At 47.6% G+C, this 15,874-nt stretch overlaps 1 protein-coding gene across 1 annotated transcript in view; it reads left to right on the top strand.

Annotated features, from left to right (window-relative positions):
• Nucleotides 1–15,874, top strand: part of LOC139262785 (protein Z-dependent protease inhibitor-like) — a 75,713-nt gene that overhangs the window by 42,215 nt on the left and 17,624 nt on the right. The window contains exon 2 of the mRNA XM_070877936.1: nt 14,849–15,587. Coding sequence (XP_070734037.1) covers nt 14,849–15,587 — 739 coding nt within the window. The remainder of the gene's footprint in view (nt 1–14,848; nt 15,588–15,874) is intronic.

Genomic DNA, 15,874 nt, shown 5'->3' with positions numbered 1-15,874 from the left:
GAAACATTTAAAATCATGAAAGGGATAGACAAGATAGAGGCAGAGAGGTTGTTTCCACTGATCGGGGAGACTAGAACTAGGGAGCACAGCCTCAAAATACGGGGGAGCCAATTTAAAACCGAGTTGAGAAGGAATTTCTTCTCCCAGAGGGTTGTGAATCTGTGGAATTCTCTGCCCAAGGAAGCAGTTGAGGCTAGCTCATTGAATGTATTCAAATCACAGATCGATAGATTTTTAACCAATAAGGGAATTAAGGGTTATGGGGAGCGGGCGGGTAAGTGGAGCTGAGTCCACGGCCAGATCAGCCATGATCTTGTTGAGTGGCGGAGCAGGCTCGAGGGGCTAGATGGTCTACTCCTGTTTCTAATTCTTATGTTCTTATGTATGTTCTTATGTTCTTATTCAGGTAAATTTATAATGGGGAACAAAGAAATGGCAGACCAATTGAATAAATACTTTGGTTCTGTCTTCACGAAGGAAGACACAAATAACCTACCGAAAGTGCTAGGGGACCAAGGGTCGCATGAGAAGGAGGAACTGAAGAATATCCTTATTAGGCGGGAAATTGTGTTAGGGAAATTGATGGGATTGAAGGCCAATAAATCCCCGGGGCCTGATAGTCTGCATCCCAGAGTACTTAAGGAAGTGGCCCTAGAAATAGTGGATGCATTGGTGATCATTTTCCAACAGTCTATCGACTCTGGATCAGTTCCTATGGACTGGAGGGTAGCTAATGTAACACCACTTTTTAAAAAGGGAGGGGGAGAGAAAGCGGATAATTATAGGCTGGTTAGCCTGACATCAGTAGTGGGGAAAATGTTGGAATCAATTATTAAGGAAGAAATAGCAGCACATTTGGAAAGCAGTAACAGGATCGGTCCAAGTCAGCATGGATTTATGAAGGGGAAATCATGCTTAACAAATCTTCTGGAATTTTTTGAGGATGTAACTCGTAGAGTGGACAAGGGAGAACCAGTGGATGTGGTGTATTTGAACTTTCAAAAGGCTTTTGACAAGGTCCCTCACAAGAGATTGGTGTGCAAAATCAAAGCACATAGTATTGGGGGTAATATACTGACGTGGATAGAGAACTGGTTGGTAGACAGGAAGCAGTGAGTCGGGATAAACGGGTCCTTTTCAGAATGGCAGGCAGTGACTAGTGGAGTGCCGCAGGGCTCAGTGCTGGGACCCCAGCTCTTTACAATATACATCAAATGATTTGGATGAAGGAATTTAGTGTAATATCTCCAAGTTTGCAGATGACACTAAACTGGGTGGCGGTGTGAGCTGTGAAAGAGACGCTAGGAGGCTGCAGGGTGACTTGGACAGGTTATGTGAGTGGGCAAATGCATGGCAGATGCAGTATAATGTGGATAAATGTGAGGTTATCCACTTTGAGGGCAAAAACGCAAAGACAGAATATTATCAGAATGGCAGCAGATTAGGAAAAGGGGAGGTGCAACGAGACCTGGGTGTCATGGTTCATCAGTCATTGAAAGTTGGCATACAGGTATAGCAGGCGGTGAAGAAGGCAAATGGTATGTTGGCCTTCATAGCTAGGGGATTTGAGTATAGGAGCAGGGAGGTCTTACTGCAGTTGTACAGGGCCTTGGTGCAGCCTCACCTGGAATATTGTGTTCAGTTTTGGTTCACCTAATCTGAGGAAGGACGTTCTTGCTATTGAGGGAGTGCAGCGAAGGTTCACCAGATTGATTCCTGGGATGGCAGGACTGACATATGAGGAGAGACTGGATCAACTGGGCCTTTATACATTGGAGTTTAGAAGGATGAGAGGGGATCTCATAGAAACATATAAGATTCTGATGGGACGGGACAGGTTAGATGCGGGTAGAATGTTCCTGATGTTGGGGAAGTCCAGAACCAGTGGACAGAGTCTTCGGATAAGGAGTCGGCCATTTAGGACTGAGATGAGGAGAAATTTCTTCACTCAGAGTTGTTAACCTGTGGAATTCCCTGCCGCAGAGAGTTGTTGATGCCAGTTCATTGGATATATTCAAGTGGGAGTTAGATATGGCCCTTACGGCTAAGGGGATCAAGGGGTATGGAGAGAAAGCAGGAAAGGGGTACTGAGGGAATGATCAGCGATGATCTTGTTGAATGGTGGTGCAGGCTCGAAGGGCCGAATGGCCTACTCCTGCACCTATTTTCTATGTTTCTATGTAGTAGTTGAGGTATAGTTATACAGATGTGTACTTTTATTAAAAAGGTTTCCAAACCCAAGATTTTCCAATACAGCCAAAATGTTTATCAAGGAGAATCACCTGAAATATCTCAAAATCCTAATTCAAATATTGTACTGCCAATCTTTTATTTAAAACTCCTTCTACTGAGCTAGAAGCTTTCACATCATTTAACATAAGGTTTTGCACAAAGGAAAATGGGGGTGTAACTTCCCCGCCCGCAGCCTCGAGAGACCCACGCAGGCTTTTTTAAAGGCATTACAATTTCCCTTCTTTGTTCTATATCTCATTCTTAGACTAAATTTGTTGTCTTCAAACCAATGTAATCAATGATTACATGTTTTCTTTTGCCTAGTAAGTGAGCGTGTCAAAATTTATTTTTTAAAACAAACAGGACCATGCATTTTTTATCTTTTGTTAAACAAACCTATCCTTTGTGCATATCCTAGCTCCGTAACTTATGTTCGAAATAAGTCCGCACCTGCGTTTCTAACTTAAAATGTAACTGAATTCTTGGTTCACACGTTCTTAAAACTTGCCACATCCAGGACAACACAACAAAGGGCTAAAAACCTTCCACTGTCTGAAAAAGTGGGTGGAGCTAAAACGAACAGACAGCTGCATCATTTTTTTAAACAGGCTTTCAGACAAATTAAAAATTCATTGAGCACTTTTCATTTAAAGACAGACATTCACACCAGTTCTTCATTCAACAAAGCTTATTAATTTTATTGTTTGGCCGGCACTATTTTTGGATCCCATTCGTCACTTGAGATAGTCACTATCAGATTTTTTATGGTCATCTGAAAAATATCTACCCAGCCCCCCATAAGGGAGCAGTGTCCAGCATATCTTTACACGACATACTCAGTGAAACCCTATATCGGTTTCACTGTATTCTCAGATACTGACCATCTCCCTACTTGGTTTCACGTAAACCTGGCGTCTACGGTCTCACCAACTTCTTATCGATTTAAACTATTCTTATATACTGATTGTCCCCCGAATCAGTTTCCCCTACCCCTAGAGCCTGCAATTCCATCGACACCCTTATCGATTTATCTATGTTCTAATATACTGATTGTCCCTCGAGCCATTTTCCCTTGAACATCGATACCTTATGATAGTGTCTATAGTGACTTCCTAATTCCCCGAAGTCTTTTACACCATAACAGATCTTTCACAGATTCAGGTACCCCGGGCAACAGACACGTCACGTAACAGCTCCCATCGGATTATGATTGGTAGTTTAAATATACTCACTCGTGATGGATCCCTATACGCTCGTCTGTAGGCTGCCCGATGTATCCTACCGACTACGCCAAAATGTTGTGGAGTATTAAAAATATAACACTCGACTTAAAGGTCCATATATAGAGCAAAGAATTGTTTATTAAAACCTGATTAATCAAGGGAGAACTGGTTGCATCAGTACCCCTACTGGATGCTCTAATCGCTGGTCTCACAGAACAGCCTGTGCAGTTATATTTTATGCATTCAGAGTACAGTCAAAATAATGAAACTACGCAGAGAAGCGTTCAATTGGTTATTTGCCACCAGTCCCCGCCCACCTGCTACTAATACATTGGTTAATATAGTTACAGTGATTTCATTGGGTACTACAGTTACAGTAATTTTATTGGTTACAGTAATTTCTAATGATTTAATTGGTACATTCAGTTATGGCCACTGTTGCTGGGGAAGCCCCCTACAGGTTACGTGTTACATTTCTGTGAACTTGTTCCCAGGCTCTAACTCTCAGACTGTGTCCTTGATAGATACATCTGGCTATCCTCATTTGAAAGGGGCATTATTTCTGCTATCTCATGTGACTCGAACATGGTGGCTGTTATATATGTGGACTTGTATTTACTCTGTACAGCCACCAGAGGGCTCATCTCCTGGAGTCGCAAGGGATCCCATAATCCCTTGGGAGCACAGGTATTTAAGGAGGCTTCACAGGTTGGAAAAGCACTCTGGAAACCTGCAATAAAAGACTAAGGTCACACTTTACTTTGAGCTCACATTGTTCAGTCTGACTCTTTCTTCATACACAACAACAGGCGATGAGATACAGATAGTGAACCCAAAGATGCAGAGAACAGTGGGCATCCTGGAGAAATTTTTGGAGGGAGATGATTGGGAAACTTTTGTGGAGCGACTCGACCAATACTTTGTGGCCAATGAGCTAGATGGGGAAGAGAGCACTGCCAAACGAAGGCCGATTCTCCTCACCGTCTGTGGGGCACCAATGTATGGCCTCATGAAGAATCTGCTCACTCCAGCAAAACCCATGGAGAAATCATATGTTGATTTGTGCACACTGGTCCGAGAGCATTTGAACATAAGAACATAACATAAGAACATAAGAATTAGGAACAGGAGTAGGCCATCTAGCCCCTCGAGCCTCTTCCGCCATTCAAAAAGGTCATGGCTGATCTGGCCATAGACTCAGCTCCACTTACCCGCCCGCTTCCCATAGCCCTTAATTACCTTATTGGTCTATCTGTGACTTGAATACATTCAATGAGCTAGCCTCAACTGCTTCCTAGGGCAGAGAATTCCACAGATTCACAACCCTCTGGGAGAAGAAATTCCTTCTCAACTCGGTTTTAAATTGGCTCCCCCGTATTTTGAGGCTGTGTCCCCTAGTTCTAGTCTCCCCGACCAGTGGAAACAACGTCTCTGCCTCTATCTTGTCTATCCCTTTCATTATTTTAAATGTTTCTATAAGATCACCCCTCATCCTTCTGAACTCCAACGAGTAAAGACCCAGTCTACTCAATCTATCATCATAAGGTAACCCCTTCATCTCCGGAATCTAGTGAATCATCTCTGTACCCCCTCCAAAGCTAGTATATCCTTCCTTAAATAAGGTGACCAAAACTGCACGCAGTACTCCAGGTGCGGCCTTACCAATACCCTGTACAGTTGCAGCAGGACCACCCTGCTTTTGTACTCCATCCCTCTCGCAATGAAGGCCAACATTCCATTCGCCTTCCTGATTACCTGCTGCACCTGCAAACGAACTTTTTGGGATTCATGCACAAGGACCCCAAAGTCCCATTGCACCGCAGCATGTTGTAATTTTTCCCCATTCAAATAATATTCCCTTTTACTGTTTTTTTTTCCAAGGTGGATGACCTCACATTTTCCGACATTGTATTCCATCTGCCAAACCTTAGCCCATTCACTTAACCTATCTAAATCTCTTTTCAGCCTCTCTGTGTCCTCTACACAACCTGCTTTCCCACTAATCTTTGTGTCATCTGCAAATTTTGTTACACTACACTCTGTCCCCTCTTCCAGGTCACCTACATATATTGTAAACAGTTGTGGTCCCAGCACCGATCCCTGTGACACACCACTAACTACCGATTTCCAACCCGAAAAGGACCCATTTATCCCGACTCTCTGCTTTCTGTTAGCCAGCCAATTCTCTATCCATGCTAATACATTTTCTCTGTCTCCATGTACCTTTATCTTCTGCAGTAACCTTTTGTGTGGCACCTTATCGAATGCCTTTTGGAAATCTAAATACACCACATCCATCGGTACACCTCTATCCGCCATGCTCATTATATCCTCAAAGAATTCCAGTAAATTAGTTAAACATGATTTCCCCTTCATGAATCCATGTTGCATCTGCTTGATTGCACTATTCCTATCTAGATGTCCCGCTATTTCTTCCTTAATGATAGCTTCAAGCATTTTCCTCACTTCAGATGTTAAACTAATCGGCCTATAGTTACCTGCCTTTTGTCTGCCCCCTTTTTTAAACAGAGGCATTACGTTAACTGCTTTCCAATCCGCTGGTACCTCCCCAGGGTCCAGAGAATTTTGGTAGATTATAACGAATGCATCTGCTATAACTTCCGCCATCTCTTTTAATACCCTGGGATGCATTTCATCAGGACCAGGGGACTTGTCTACCTTGAGTCCCATTAGCCTGTCCAGCACTACCCCCCTAGTGATAGTGATTGTCTCCAGGTCCTCCCTTCCCACATTCCCGTGACCAGCAATTTTTGGCATGGTTTTTGTGTCTTCCACTGTGAAGACCGAAGCAAAATAATTGTTTAAGGTCTCAGCCATTTCCACATTTCCCATTATTAAATCCCCCTTCTTATCTTCTAAGGGACCAACATTTACTTTAGTCACTCTTTTCCGTTTTATATATCGGCAGTGCTACCGTAAAGGTCTCCTATGATGGAGCGGTGCACAAGCTACCACTCTGGGTCGTACTGGGCGATGGTCCCACACTAGGAAAGATACGCTGGAACTGGGACGACGTCCGAGCGCTATCGCCCGCTAACGACATTTCTTGTGCCCAGGTCTTAAACAAATTTCCTTCGCTGTTTGAACCAGGCATCGAGAAATTCCAAGGAGCAAAAGTGCATATCCACCTAATTCTGGGGGCACGACCCATTCATCACAAGGCAAGAGCAGTACCATACATGATGAGAGAAAGGGTAGAGATCGAGCTAGACCGGCTGCAAAGAGAGGGCATCATTTCACCGATCGAATTCAACGAGTGAGCCAGTCCTATCGTCCCAGTCCTCAAGGGAGATGGCACCATCAGAATCTGTGGTGATTACAAAGTAACTATCAATCGTTTCTCCCTGCAGGACCAATACCCACTACCAAAGGCCGACGACCTCTTTGCAACGCTGGCGGGAGGAAAGACGTTCACCAAGTTGGATCTGACTTCCGCCTACATGACGCAGGAACTGGAGGAATCATCGAAACCCCTCACCTGCATCAACACGCACAAAGGTCTTTTTGTTTCTAACAGAAGCCCGTTTGGAATCCGATCGGCGGTGGTGATATTCCAGAGAAACATGGAAAGCTTACTGAAGTCGGTCCCGCACACCGTGGTCTTCCAGGACGACATCTTGCTCACAGTTCAGAACACAGTCGAGCATCTGCAGAACCTGGAGAAGGTTCTTAGTCAACTCAACCGCATGGGACTCAGATTCAAATGCTCGAAGTGCGTTTTCCTGGTGCCTGAAGTGGAGTTCCTGGGAAGGAGGATTGCGGCGGACGGCATCAGGCCCACCAACACAAAGACGGAGGCAATCAAGAACGTACCGAGGCCACAGAACATGATGGATCTGCGGTCGTTTCTGAGGCTCCTGAACTACTTTGGTAACTTCTTACCGGGTCTCAGCACACTGTTAGAACCACTGCATGTCTTACTACGAAAAGGGGACGAATGGGTTTGGGGCAAAATCCAAGAAAATGCCTTTGTTATGCTCAAACAAATTGCTTGCATTGTATGATCCATGTAAGCGTTTGGTACTAGCATGTGATACGTCGTCATATGGTGTCGCGTGTGCAACAAGCTGATGATTTTGGGAAACTGCAATTGATTGCTTATGCATCCAGGAGTCTGTCTAAGGCTGAGCGAGCCGACAGCATGATTGAAAAAGAAGCGTTAGCGTGTGTCTATAGGGTAAAGAAAATGCATCAATACCTGTTTGGGCTAAAATTCAAACTGGAAACTGACTATAAGCCACTTATATCCCTGTTTCCCGAGAGTAAAGGGATAAATACCAACGCATCGGCCCGAATCCAGAGATGGGCACTCACATTGTCCACATACAACTATGCCATCCGCCACAGGCCAGGCACAGAAAACTGTGTCGATGCTCTCAGTAGGCCATCATTGCCCAGGGGGGTGGATATGGCACAGCCTGCAGATCTAGCCATGTTATGTAAAGCATATGATAGTGAGCAATCACCCGTCACTGCCTGACAGATCAAAACCTGGACAAGCCAGGACCCCTTATAGGTCCCAAGTTTCCACACGATAAAAAACGGGTGCCCCTCCGAGCTGGGCGCCCGTTTTTCGCACGTAAAACGGTGCCTAAAAAAAAAATCCCGATTCTGGAGCGTTCTGCAGCTCCTTGTCTGCCTGGCGCGGCGCCCAGGGGGCGGAGCCTACACTCGCGCCGATTTTGTAAGTGGGAGGGGGCGGGTACTATTTAAATTAGTTTTTTTCCTGCCGGCAACGCTGCGCGTGCGCGTTGGAGCGTTCGCGCACGCGCAGTGTGAAGGAAACATTGGCACTCGGCCATTTTTGTAGTTCTTTGTAGCTGTTTAATTTTTGAAAATTTTTTTAATAAAAGCACATTGCCATCAGAACATCAGCACTTGCAGCCTTCTCACTGTCTCCTTCCCCCCCGCCCCGCGGGAAGAACGGGCGCCTCTCCCCCCCCCGCGGGAAAGAACGGGCGCCTCCTACCCCCCCCCCCGCGGGAAGAACGGGCGCCTCCTACTCCCCCAGCGGGAAGAACGGGCGCCTCCTCCCCCCCCCGCGGGAAAGAACGGGCGCCTCCTCTCCCCCCCCCCCACGGGAAGAACGGGCGCCTCCTCTCCCCTCCCCCCCCCGCGGGAAGAACGGGCGCCTCCTCTCCCCTCCCCCCCCCGCGGGAAGAACGGGCGCCTCCTACCCCCCCGCGGGAAGAACGGGCGCCTCCTACCCCCCCGCGGGAAGAAGGGGCGCCTCCCCCCCCGCGGGAAGAACGGGCGCCTCCCCCCCCCGCGGGAAAGAACGGGCGCCTCCTCCCCCCCCCCACGGGAAAGAACGGGCGCCTCTCCCCCCCCCGCGGGAAAGAACGGGCGCCTCCTCCCCCCCCCCACGGGAAAGAACGGGCGCCTCCTCTCCCCTCCCCCTCCCCGCGGGAAGAACGGGCGCCTCCTACCCTCCCCCACGGGAAAGAACGGGCGCCTCTCCCCCCCCCGCGGGAAAGAACGGGCGCCTCCTCCCCCCCCCCACGGGAAAGAACGGGCGCCTCCTCTCCCCTCCCCCTCCCCGCGGGAAGAACGGGCGCCTCCTACCCTCCCCCCGCGGGAAAGAACGGGCGCCTCCTCTCCCCTCCCCCCCCCGCGGGAAAGAACGGGCGCCTCCTCCCCCCCCCCACGGGAAAGAACGGGCGCCTCCTCTCCCCTCCCCCTCCCCGCGGGAAGAACGGGCGCCTCCTACCCTCCCCCCGCGGGAAAGAACGGGCGCCTCCTCTCCCCTCCCCCCCCCGCGGGAAAGAACGGGCGCCTCCTCCCCCCCCACGGGAAAGAACGGGCGCCTCCTCCCCCCCCCCACGGGAAAGAATGGGCGCCTCCTCTCCCCTCCCCCCCCCCACCGCAGGAAGAACGGGCGCCTCCCCCCGCCGCGAGAAAGAATGGGCGCCTCCTCTCCCCTCCCCCCCCCGCGGGAAAGAACGGGCGCCTCCCCCCCCGCCGCGGGAAAGAACGGGCACCTCCTACCCCCCCCGCGTGAAGAACGGGCGCCTCTTCCCTCCCCCCGCGGGAAAGAACGGGCGCCTCCTCCCCCCCCCCGCGTGAAGAACGGGCACCTCCTACCCCCCCGCGGGAAAGAATGGGCGCCTCCTCTCCCCTCCCCCCCCCCACCGCGGGAAGAACGGGCGCTTCCCCCCCCCGCGGGAAAGAATGGGCGCCTCCTCTCCCCTCCCCCCCCGCGGGAAGAACGGGCGCCTCCCCCCCCCACGGGAAAGAACGGGCGCCTCCTCCTCCCCCCCCCCCGCGGGAAGTACGGGCGCCTCAGGCTGAATGCAGCATTCTCCGTGCCTGAAGCACTTTCACACATGTAGGAAGATGGTTTATTTAATCTTTTCTTTGCTTATAAATGTTTATTCAGGTTGGATTTATTTGTATAATATTTGTAGAAGTATAAATAAGGATTTATTGTAGAATTTAATGAGTTCCCTCCCCCCCCACCTCGTTCTGGACGCCTAATTTGTAACCTGCGCCTGATTTTTTAATGTGTAGAACAGGTTTTTTCAGTTCTACAAAAATCTTCACTTGCTCCATTCTAAGTTAGTTTGGAGTACGTTTTCACTGTGGAAACTGTGGCCGGACACGCCCCCTTTTGAAGAAAAAATTCTGTTCCAAAGTAGAACTGTTCTACCTGACTAGAACTGCAGAAAAGAAAATGTGGAGAATTGCGATTTCTAAGATAATCCGTTCTCCACCAGTAGCTCCTAAAAATCAGGCGCAAATCATGTGGAAACTTGGGCCCATTATCTATAGTGAAAAGCTGTGTGCTTCACGGGAGCTGGTCCAGTGTCCCAGTGGAAATGCAGGAACAGATAAAGCCGTTCCAGTGGCACAAAAATGAAATGTCTATACAGGCAGACTGCCTTCTGTGGGGCAATTGAGTAGTGGTCCCCAAGAAGGGCAGAGATACCTTCATCAATGACCTCCACAGTACCCACTCAGGCATCGTAATGATGAAAGTGATAGCCAGATCCCAGGTGTGGTGGCCCGGTATCGATGTGGACTTAAGAGTCCTGCGTTCACAGATGTAATACATGCTTGCAGTTAAGCAAAATACCCAGGGAGGCGCCGCTAAGTTTACGGTCTTGGCCCTCCAAACCGTGGTCTAGGGTACACATCGACTATGCAGGCCCGTTCTTGGGTAAAATGTTCCTTGTGGTTGTAGACACGTACTCCAAGTGGATTGAATGTGAGATAATGTTGGCTTGCATGTCTGCTGCCACTACTGAAAGCCTGCGGGCCATGTTTGCCACGCACGGCTGACCCAATGTCCTGATGAGCGACAACGGGCCATGTTTTACCAGTGCTGAGTTCAAAGAATTCATGACCCGTAACGAGATCAAACATGTCACATCTGCCCCGTTTAAACCAGCGTCCAATGGTCAGGCAGAGAGAGCAGTGCAAACCATCAAGCAAGTCTTGAAGGGGTTAACTGAAGGCTCACTGCAGACTAGCCTATCTCGAGTCCTGTTTAGCTTCCGCACGAGACCACACTCACTCACTGGGATCCCACCTGCTGAACTGTTCATGAAAAGAGTACTTAAGACAATGCTCTCGTTAGTTCATCCTGATGTACATGAACAGGTAAAGAGCAGGCGGCTTCAACAAAGTGCATACCATGATAGCGCAAATGTGTCACGCAAAATTGAAATCAATGATCCTGTATTTGTATTAAATTATGGACAAGGTCCTAAGTGGCTTCCCGGCACTGTCGTGGCCAAAGAGGGAAGCAGCGTGCTTCGGGTCAAACTTTCAAATGGACTCATTCACCGGAAACACTTGGACCAAATCAAACTCAGATTCACAGACTATCCTGAGCAACCCACCTTGGACCCTACCATTTTTGATCCCCCAACATACACACCAATGGCAACCGGCATCACGGTTGACCACGAAGCAGAACCCATCATCCACATCAGCCCTGCTGGGCCCAACACACCAGGCAGCCCAGCAAGGCCAGCTGCACAGCAGTCCAGCGAGGGCCCAACAAATGATTCAACAACACCAGCTTTCACACCGAGACGATCAACCAGGGCAAGAAGGGCTTCAGAGCGACTCACATTGTAAATAGTTGCACTACTGACTTTGGGGGGGGTGGGGGGGGAGTGTTGTTATATATGTGGACGTATTTACTCTGTACAGCCACCAGAGGGCTCATCCCCTGGAGTCCCAAGGGATCCCATAATTCCTTGGGAGCAGAGGTATTTAAGGAGACTTCACAGGTTGGAGAGGCACTCTGGAGACCTGCAATAAAAGACTAAGGTCACACTTTACTTTGAGCTCACAGTGTTCAGTCTGACTCTTTCTCCATACATAACAGCGGCCTCATCTCATTATTTCTGTGAGCTGTCTACATTTATCTTGTTTGTGCTCTCGGGAGTGTTATCTCTTCAGAGGATTCTTTGACCTTAGTCCTGGCCCCTTGTGAGCATGTCGTTCTTTATTTCAGCCTAACTGCTAGAATGTGGGACTCAGCTATTCCTCCATGAACACACTAAACCTTTCTCTCAGCCTTTCTTGCTTTATGTTTTAACTTTACCAAATTACTTTTCCCTTGATTAAGGTTTTCGCTACTACAACACCCATTTGTTTTATGCAGAGTTGCAAGTAGGTTATGAGAATGGATAGCTTATACGAGTTTCATGCATTAATTTGTTAATACATGAAAATAAATAAACTCTTTATTCATACTTGATATGTCCTTACTATTCAGTATAAATGCACACGAGGCCCATACTTGAGAGAAGGTCACTCTGTGACCAGTTACCTTTATTACCAAGACTTCAAGTGATGAAGGTGGGTGGAGCTTCTGGCTGTCCCCCCAGATCCAATTGCAACCTTTGCGTAGGAGCACGTGTAGCGGCTCTAACAGCGTGCTCAATTTGGGAAGAAAGTTACCAAAATAGTTCAGGAGCCCCAGGAACGAACGCAGCTCCGTCGTGTTACGGGGTCTGGGTGCTCTCTGGATCACTTCTGTTTTGGACACAGTGTGTCTGATCCCGTCTGCTGCTACCCTCAGCCCCAGGAATTCTACCTCTGGAGCTAAGAAGATGCACTTCGCCTTTTTCAGTCGCAGCCCTACCCGGTCCAGTCTGCGTAGTACCTCCTTCAGGTTGTGGAGGTGTTCTTCAGTATCGCGACCCGTGATGAGGATGTTGTCTTGAAAAACCACCGTCCTTGGAATCGACTTGAGGAGGCTTTCTATATTTCGCTGAAAGATCGCGGAGGCCGAACGAATCCCGGACAGGCATCTGTTATACTCAAACAACCCCTTGTGTGTCGTGATGGTGGTCAGCTTCTTTGACTCACTCGCCAGCTCCTGGGTCACATAAGCTGAGGTCAGGTCCAATTTTGAAAAAAGTTTGCCACAGGATAGCATCACAAAGAGGTCCTCTGCTCTCGGGTTTATGTGAATCACTACCTTGGCCCCCATGAAAGTGCCGATGTCGTGTTGAAATAATGAGTCAAATTTGTCCAGGACCTGTGAGCATGATACTTGCTCCACAGAAGAAATTGCATTGACATTGCCCATTTCCAGTTCATGACAGCAAGCCAACTCCTCCCCAGTAGTGCGGGACCATCCACCGGGACAATCCAGAGTGACAACCTGTTCTCCAATCTTTGTGGGTCACGACTACCGTGGTGCTGCCTAGCACCGGAATGATCTCCTTTGTATATGTCCGTAGCTGTGTGTCAATCAGCAATAATTTTGGCCTCCTGGCCTTGGACACCACAACCTTTCGAACTGTTTGATATGCATCAGGGACTGGCTGGCCCCCGTGTCTAGCTCCATTAATACTGAGATGCCATTGAGAAGCACTTGCATCATTATTGGTGGCGTCCTGGTATATGAACTGTATATGTGCTCCACATGAACTTGCTGAACTTCAGCTTCCAGCGATTTCCCCCAGCATTCATTTGGCTCGTAGGGCTTGCATCAGGCCTGTCCTCCTCGTACATCAACCTGGCTGCAGGCTTCCTGCACATAAGCGCCAAGTGACCGCTGACGTTGCAGTTTCTGAAGGTATATTGCTGATATCTGCAAGCTCTGGCTGGGTGTTTGCCTCCACACCTCCAGCATGAGCTGGAGGCCTTGTTGTTGGAAACAAAAGGTCCATTACCAGTCAATCGTCTCTGACTGTTTCTGTAACTGTCCTTGAGCGCACCATTAACAGGTGTTGATGGCTCCATTACTGGCCGCATTTTCCATTGCGATGGCATGAATCGCCATTCAGCTAGCCATTGTCTCTATTAAATTCCCCCTTTGGGTTCGACTACATGCTGGGGCATGTCCGATTGCCCTTGTCTGCCGAGAGAACTGTGTGCCGCATTAACAATGTTGACTCCCTGGTTGTTTGCCGCATTTGAGCCAAGATTTTTGTCATACATCATTCTGATCTCTTCCTCCCCTGAGATAAATGTCTGGGCTATCAGAGCCGCCGCTTCCAAGGTCAAGTCTTTGGTCTCAATCAGTTTCCTGAAAACCCCAGCGTGCCCGATGCCCTCAATAAAAAAGTCTCGCAGCATCTCCGCTCTGCATGCATCTGGGAACGTACATAGGCTCGCCAGTCGCCGGAGATCTGCCACGAAGTCTGGAACGCTTTGCCCTTCTCACCGCCGGTGCGTGTAAAACCGGTGTCTCGCCATGTGCATGCTGCTCGCCGGTTTAAGGTGTTCACCAATCAACTTACTGAGCTCTTCGAACGTCTTGTCCGCCGGCTTCTCTGCCGCTAGAAGGTCCTTCATCAGGGAGTACATTCTGGATCCACAAACTGTCAGGAGATGAGCCCTGCGTTTGTCGGCCGAATCCTGTCCCAGCCATTCCTTAGTGACAAAACTTTGCTGTAGTCTCTCAATAAAGTCGTCCCAATCATCAGCAACACAATACCTCTCTTCTGTGCTGCTAGTGGCCATGCTCGCGTGGTTTAAATCCCAGTTTCTCGTTGCCAATGATATGTCCTTACTATACAGTATAAATGCACACGAGGCCAATACTTGAGAGAAGGTCACTCTGTGACCAGTTACCTTTATTACCAAGACCTCAAGTGATGAAGATGGGTGGAGCTTCCCTTTTTATACCTGAAAGTTCAGGTTAGGAGTGTCTCCCACAAGTTCACCGTCTTGTGGTCAATGTTCTCAAGGTGTACAACTTAGGTCAGCTTATGTATTGGTTACAATAATAGTTGAATACATGACAATACTCTTATCTGAAAAATAAAAGACATGGAGTAAATGTTTCAGTATAAGATTGTCTGGTGAATGCAGCTTACTAAGATGCTGTCTTATAATGTTGATGCAAGGATAATGCCTTATTAAATTCATATTCATCTATAATCTAGCATATCTCTTTGCAGATAATTCTGAGATCGTCAAGACAAGAAAAAATGAAAAATGAAATGTCTATCCTTCTGATATGTGGTGGCTTCATGATCACTGCAATAGCACAGCAGCACCAAGCCCAATCTGAATCTGATCAAAGGAGAGCACTGCAGCAGCATGGGAATTTCAATACAGGTTCAGAACATGATGTTGAAGTCACACCAGCACCATCGGAACAACCAGAATCAGTCCCTGATATGCAAACAATCCACACATTCACAGCAAAGAATAATGAATTTGGTTTTAACCTCTACAGGAAAATAGCAAACCTACATGAAGATAATGTATTTTTTTCACCTATTTCTGTCTCCACAACCTTCGCCATGTTATCCCTTGGCGCTAAACAAGCTACACATGATGACATACTCCGAGGCCTTGACATACAAGAGTTGGTCAATACCAACAACCAGTACCTATTGCACATGTTGTTTCAGTGGCTTCACAGAAACATCACCAGGAACAAAGGATTTCTTATCTCACAGGGAAGTTCTTTGTTTGTACAGGATGATATTGACTTGAAACCAACATTCATTGATGATCTTTCTCGTTTTTATAATGCTGATATTATTGCAGTAAATTTTCAAGAGACAGCCAATACCAAAGATATTATTAACCAATATATCCGCAATAGAACAGATGGAAAAATCAACAAGTTGTTAGATTCTGTGGCTAGTGAAACCAAACTTATGTTTACTAATTACATCTTATTCAAAGGTAAGATTTTTTTCCAAAGTTTTCGATTGAGTATATGAAATTATTTCAAAATATTAATAAAAAAAAGAATCCTCGCCATTCTTTTTTTGAATTGGGAAGCAAAGTGAAGACATCATTAAGGCTGAAAAGAATAGGTGAAATAAATCAAGTGGTGGCAGCTAGGTGACCCAAAGCTTGGTTTTAAATGCCTGTCGGAAGAAAGTAAGAGTGAGGGAAGTAAAGAGTTCCACAATTTCTGTTCTAAGAATTGTAGATTAGCTTTATGAGAATTAGTGTGAAACTAGTGA

The sequence above is a fragment of the Pristiophorus japonicus genome, chromosome 4 (assembly GCF_044704955.1).
Source record: "Pristiophorus japonicus isolate sPriJap1 chromosome 4, sPriJap1.hap1, whole genome shotgun sequence".
Taxonomy (NCBI): domain Eukaryota; kingdom Metazoa; phylum Chordata; class Chondrichthyes; family Pristiophoridae; genus Pristiophorus; species Pristiophorus japonicus.
Note: the sequence above shows the minus strand (reverse complement) of the source record. Positions and strands in the feature narration are given on the sequence as shown.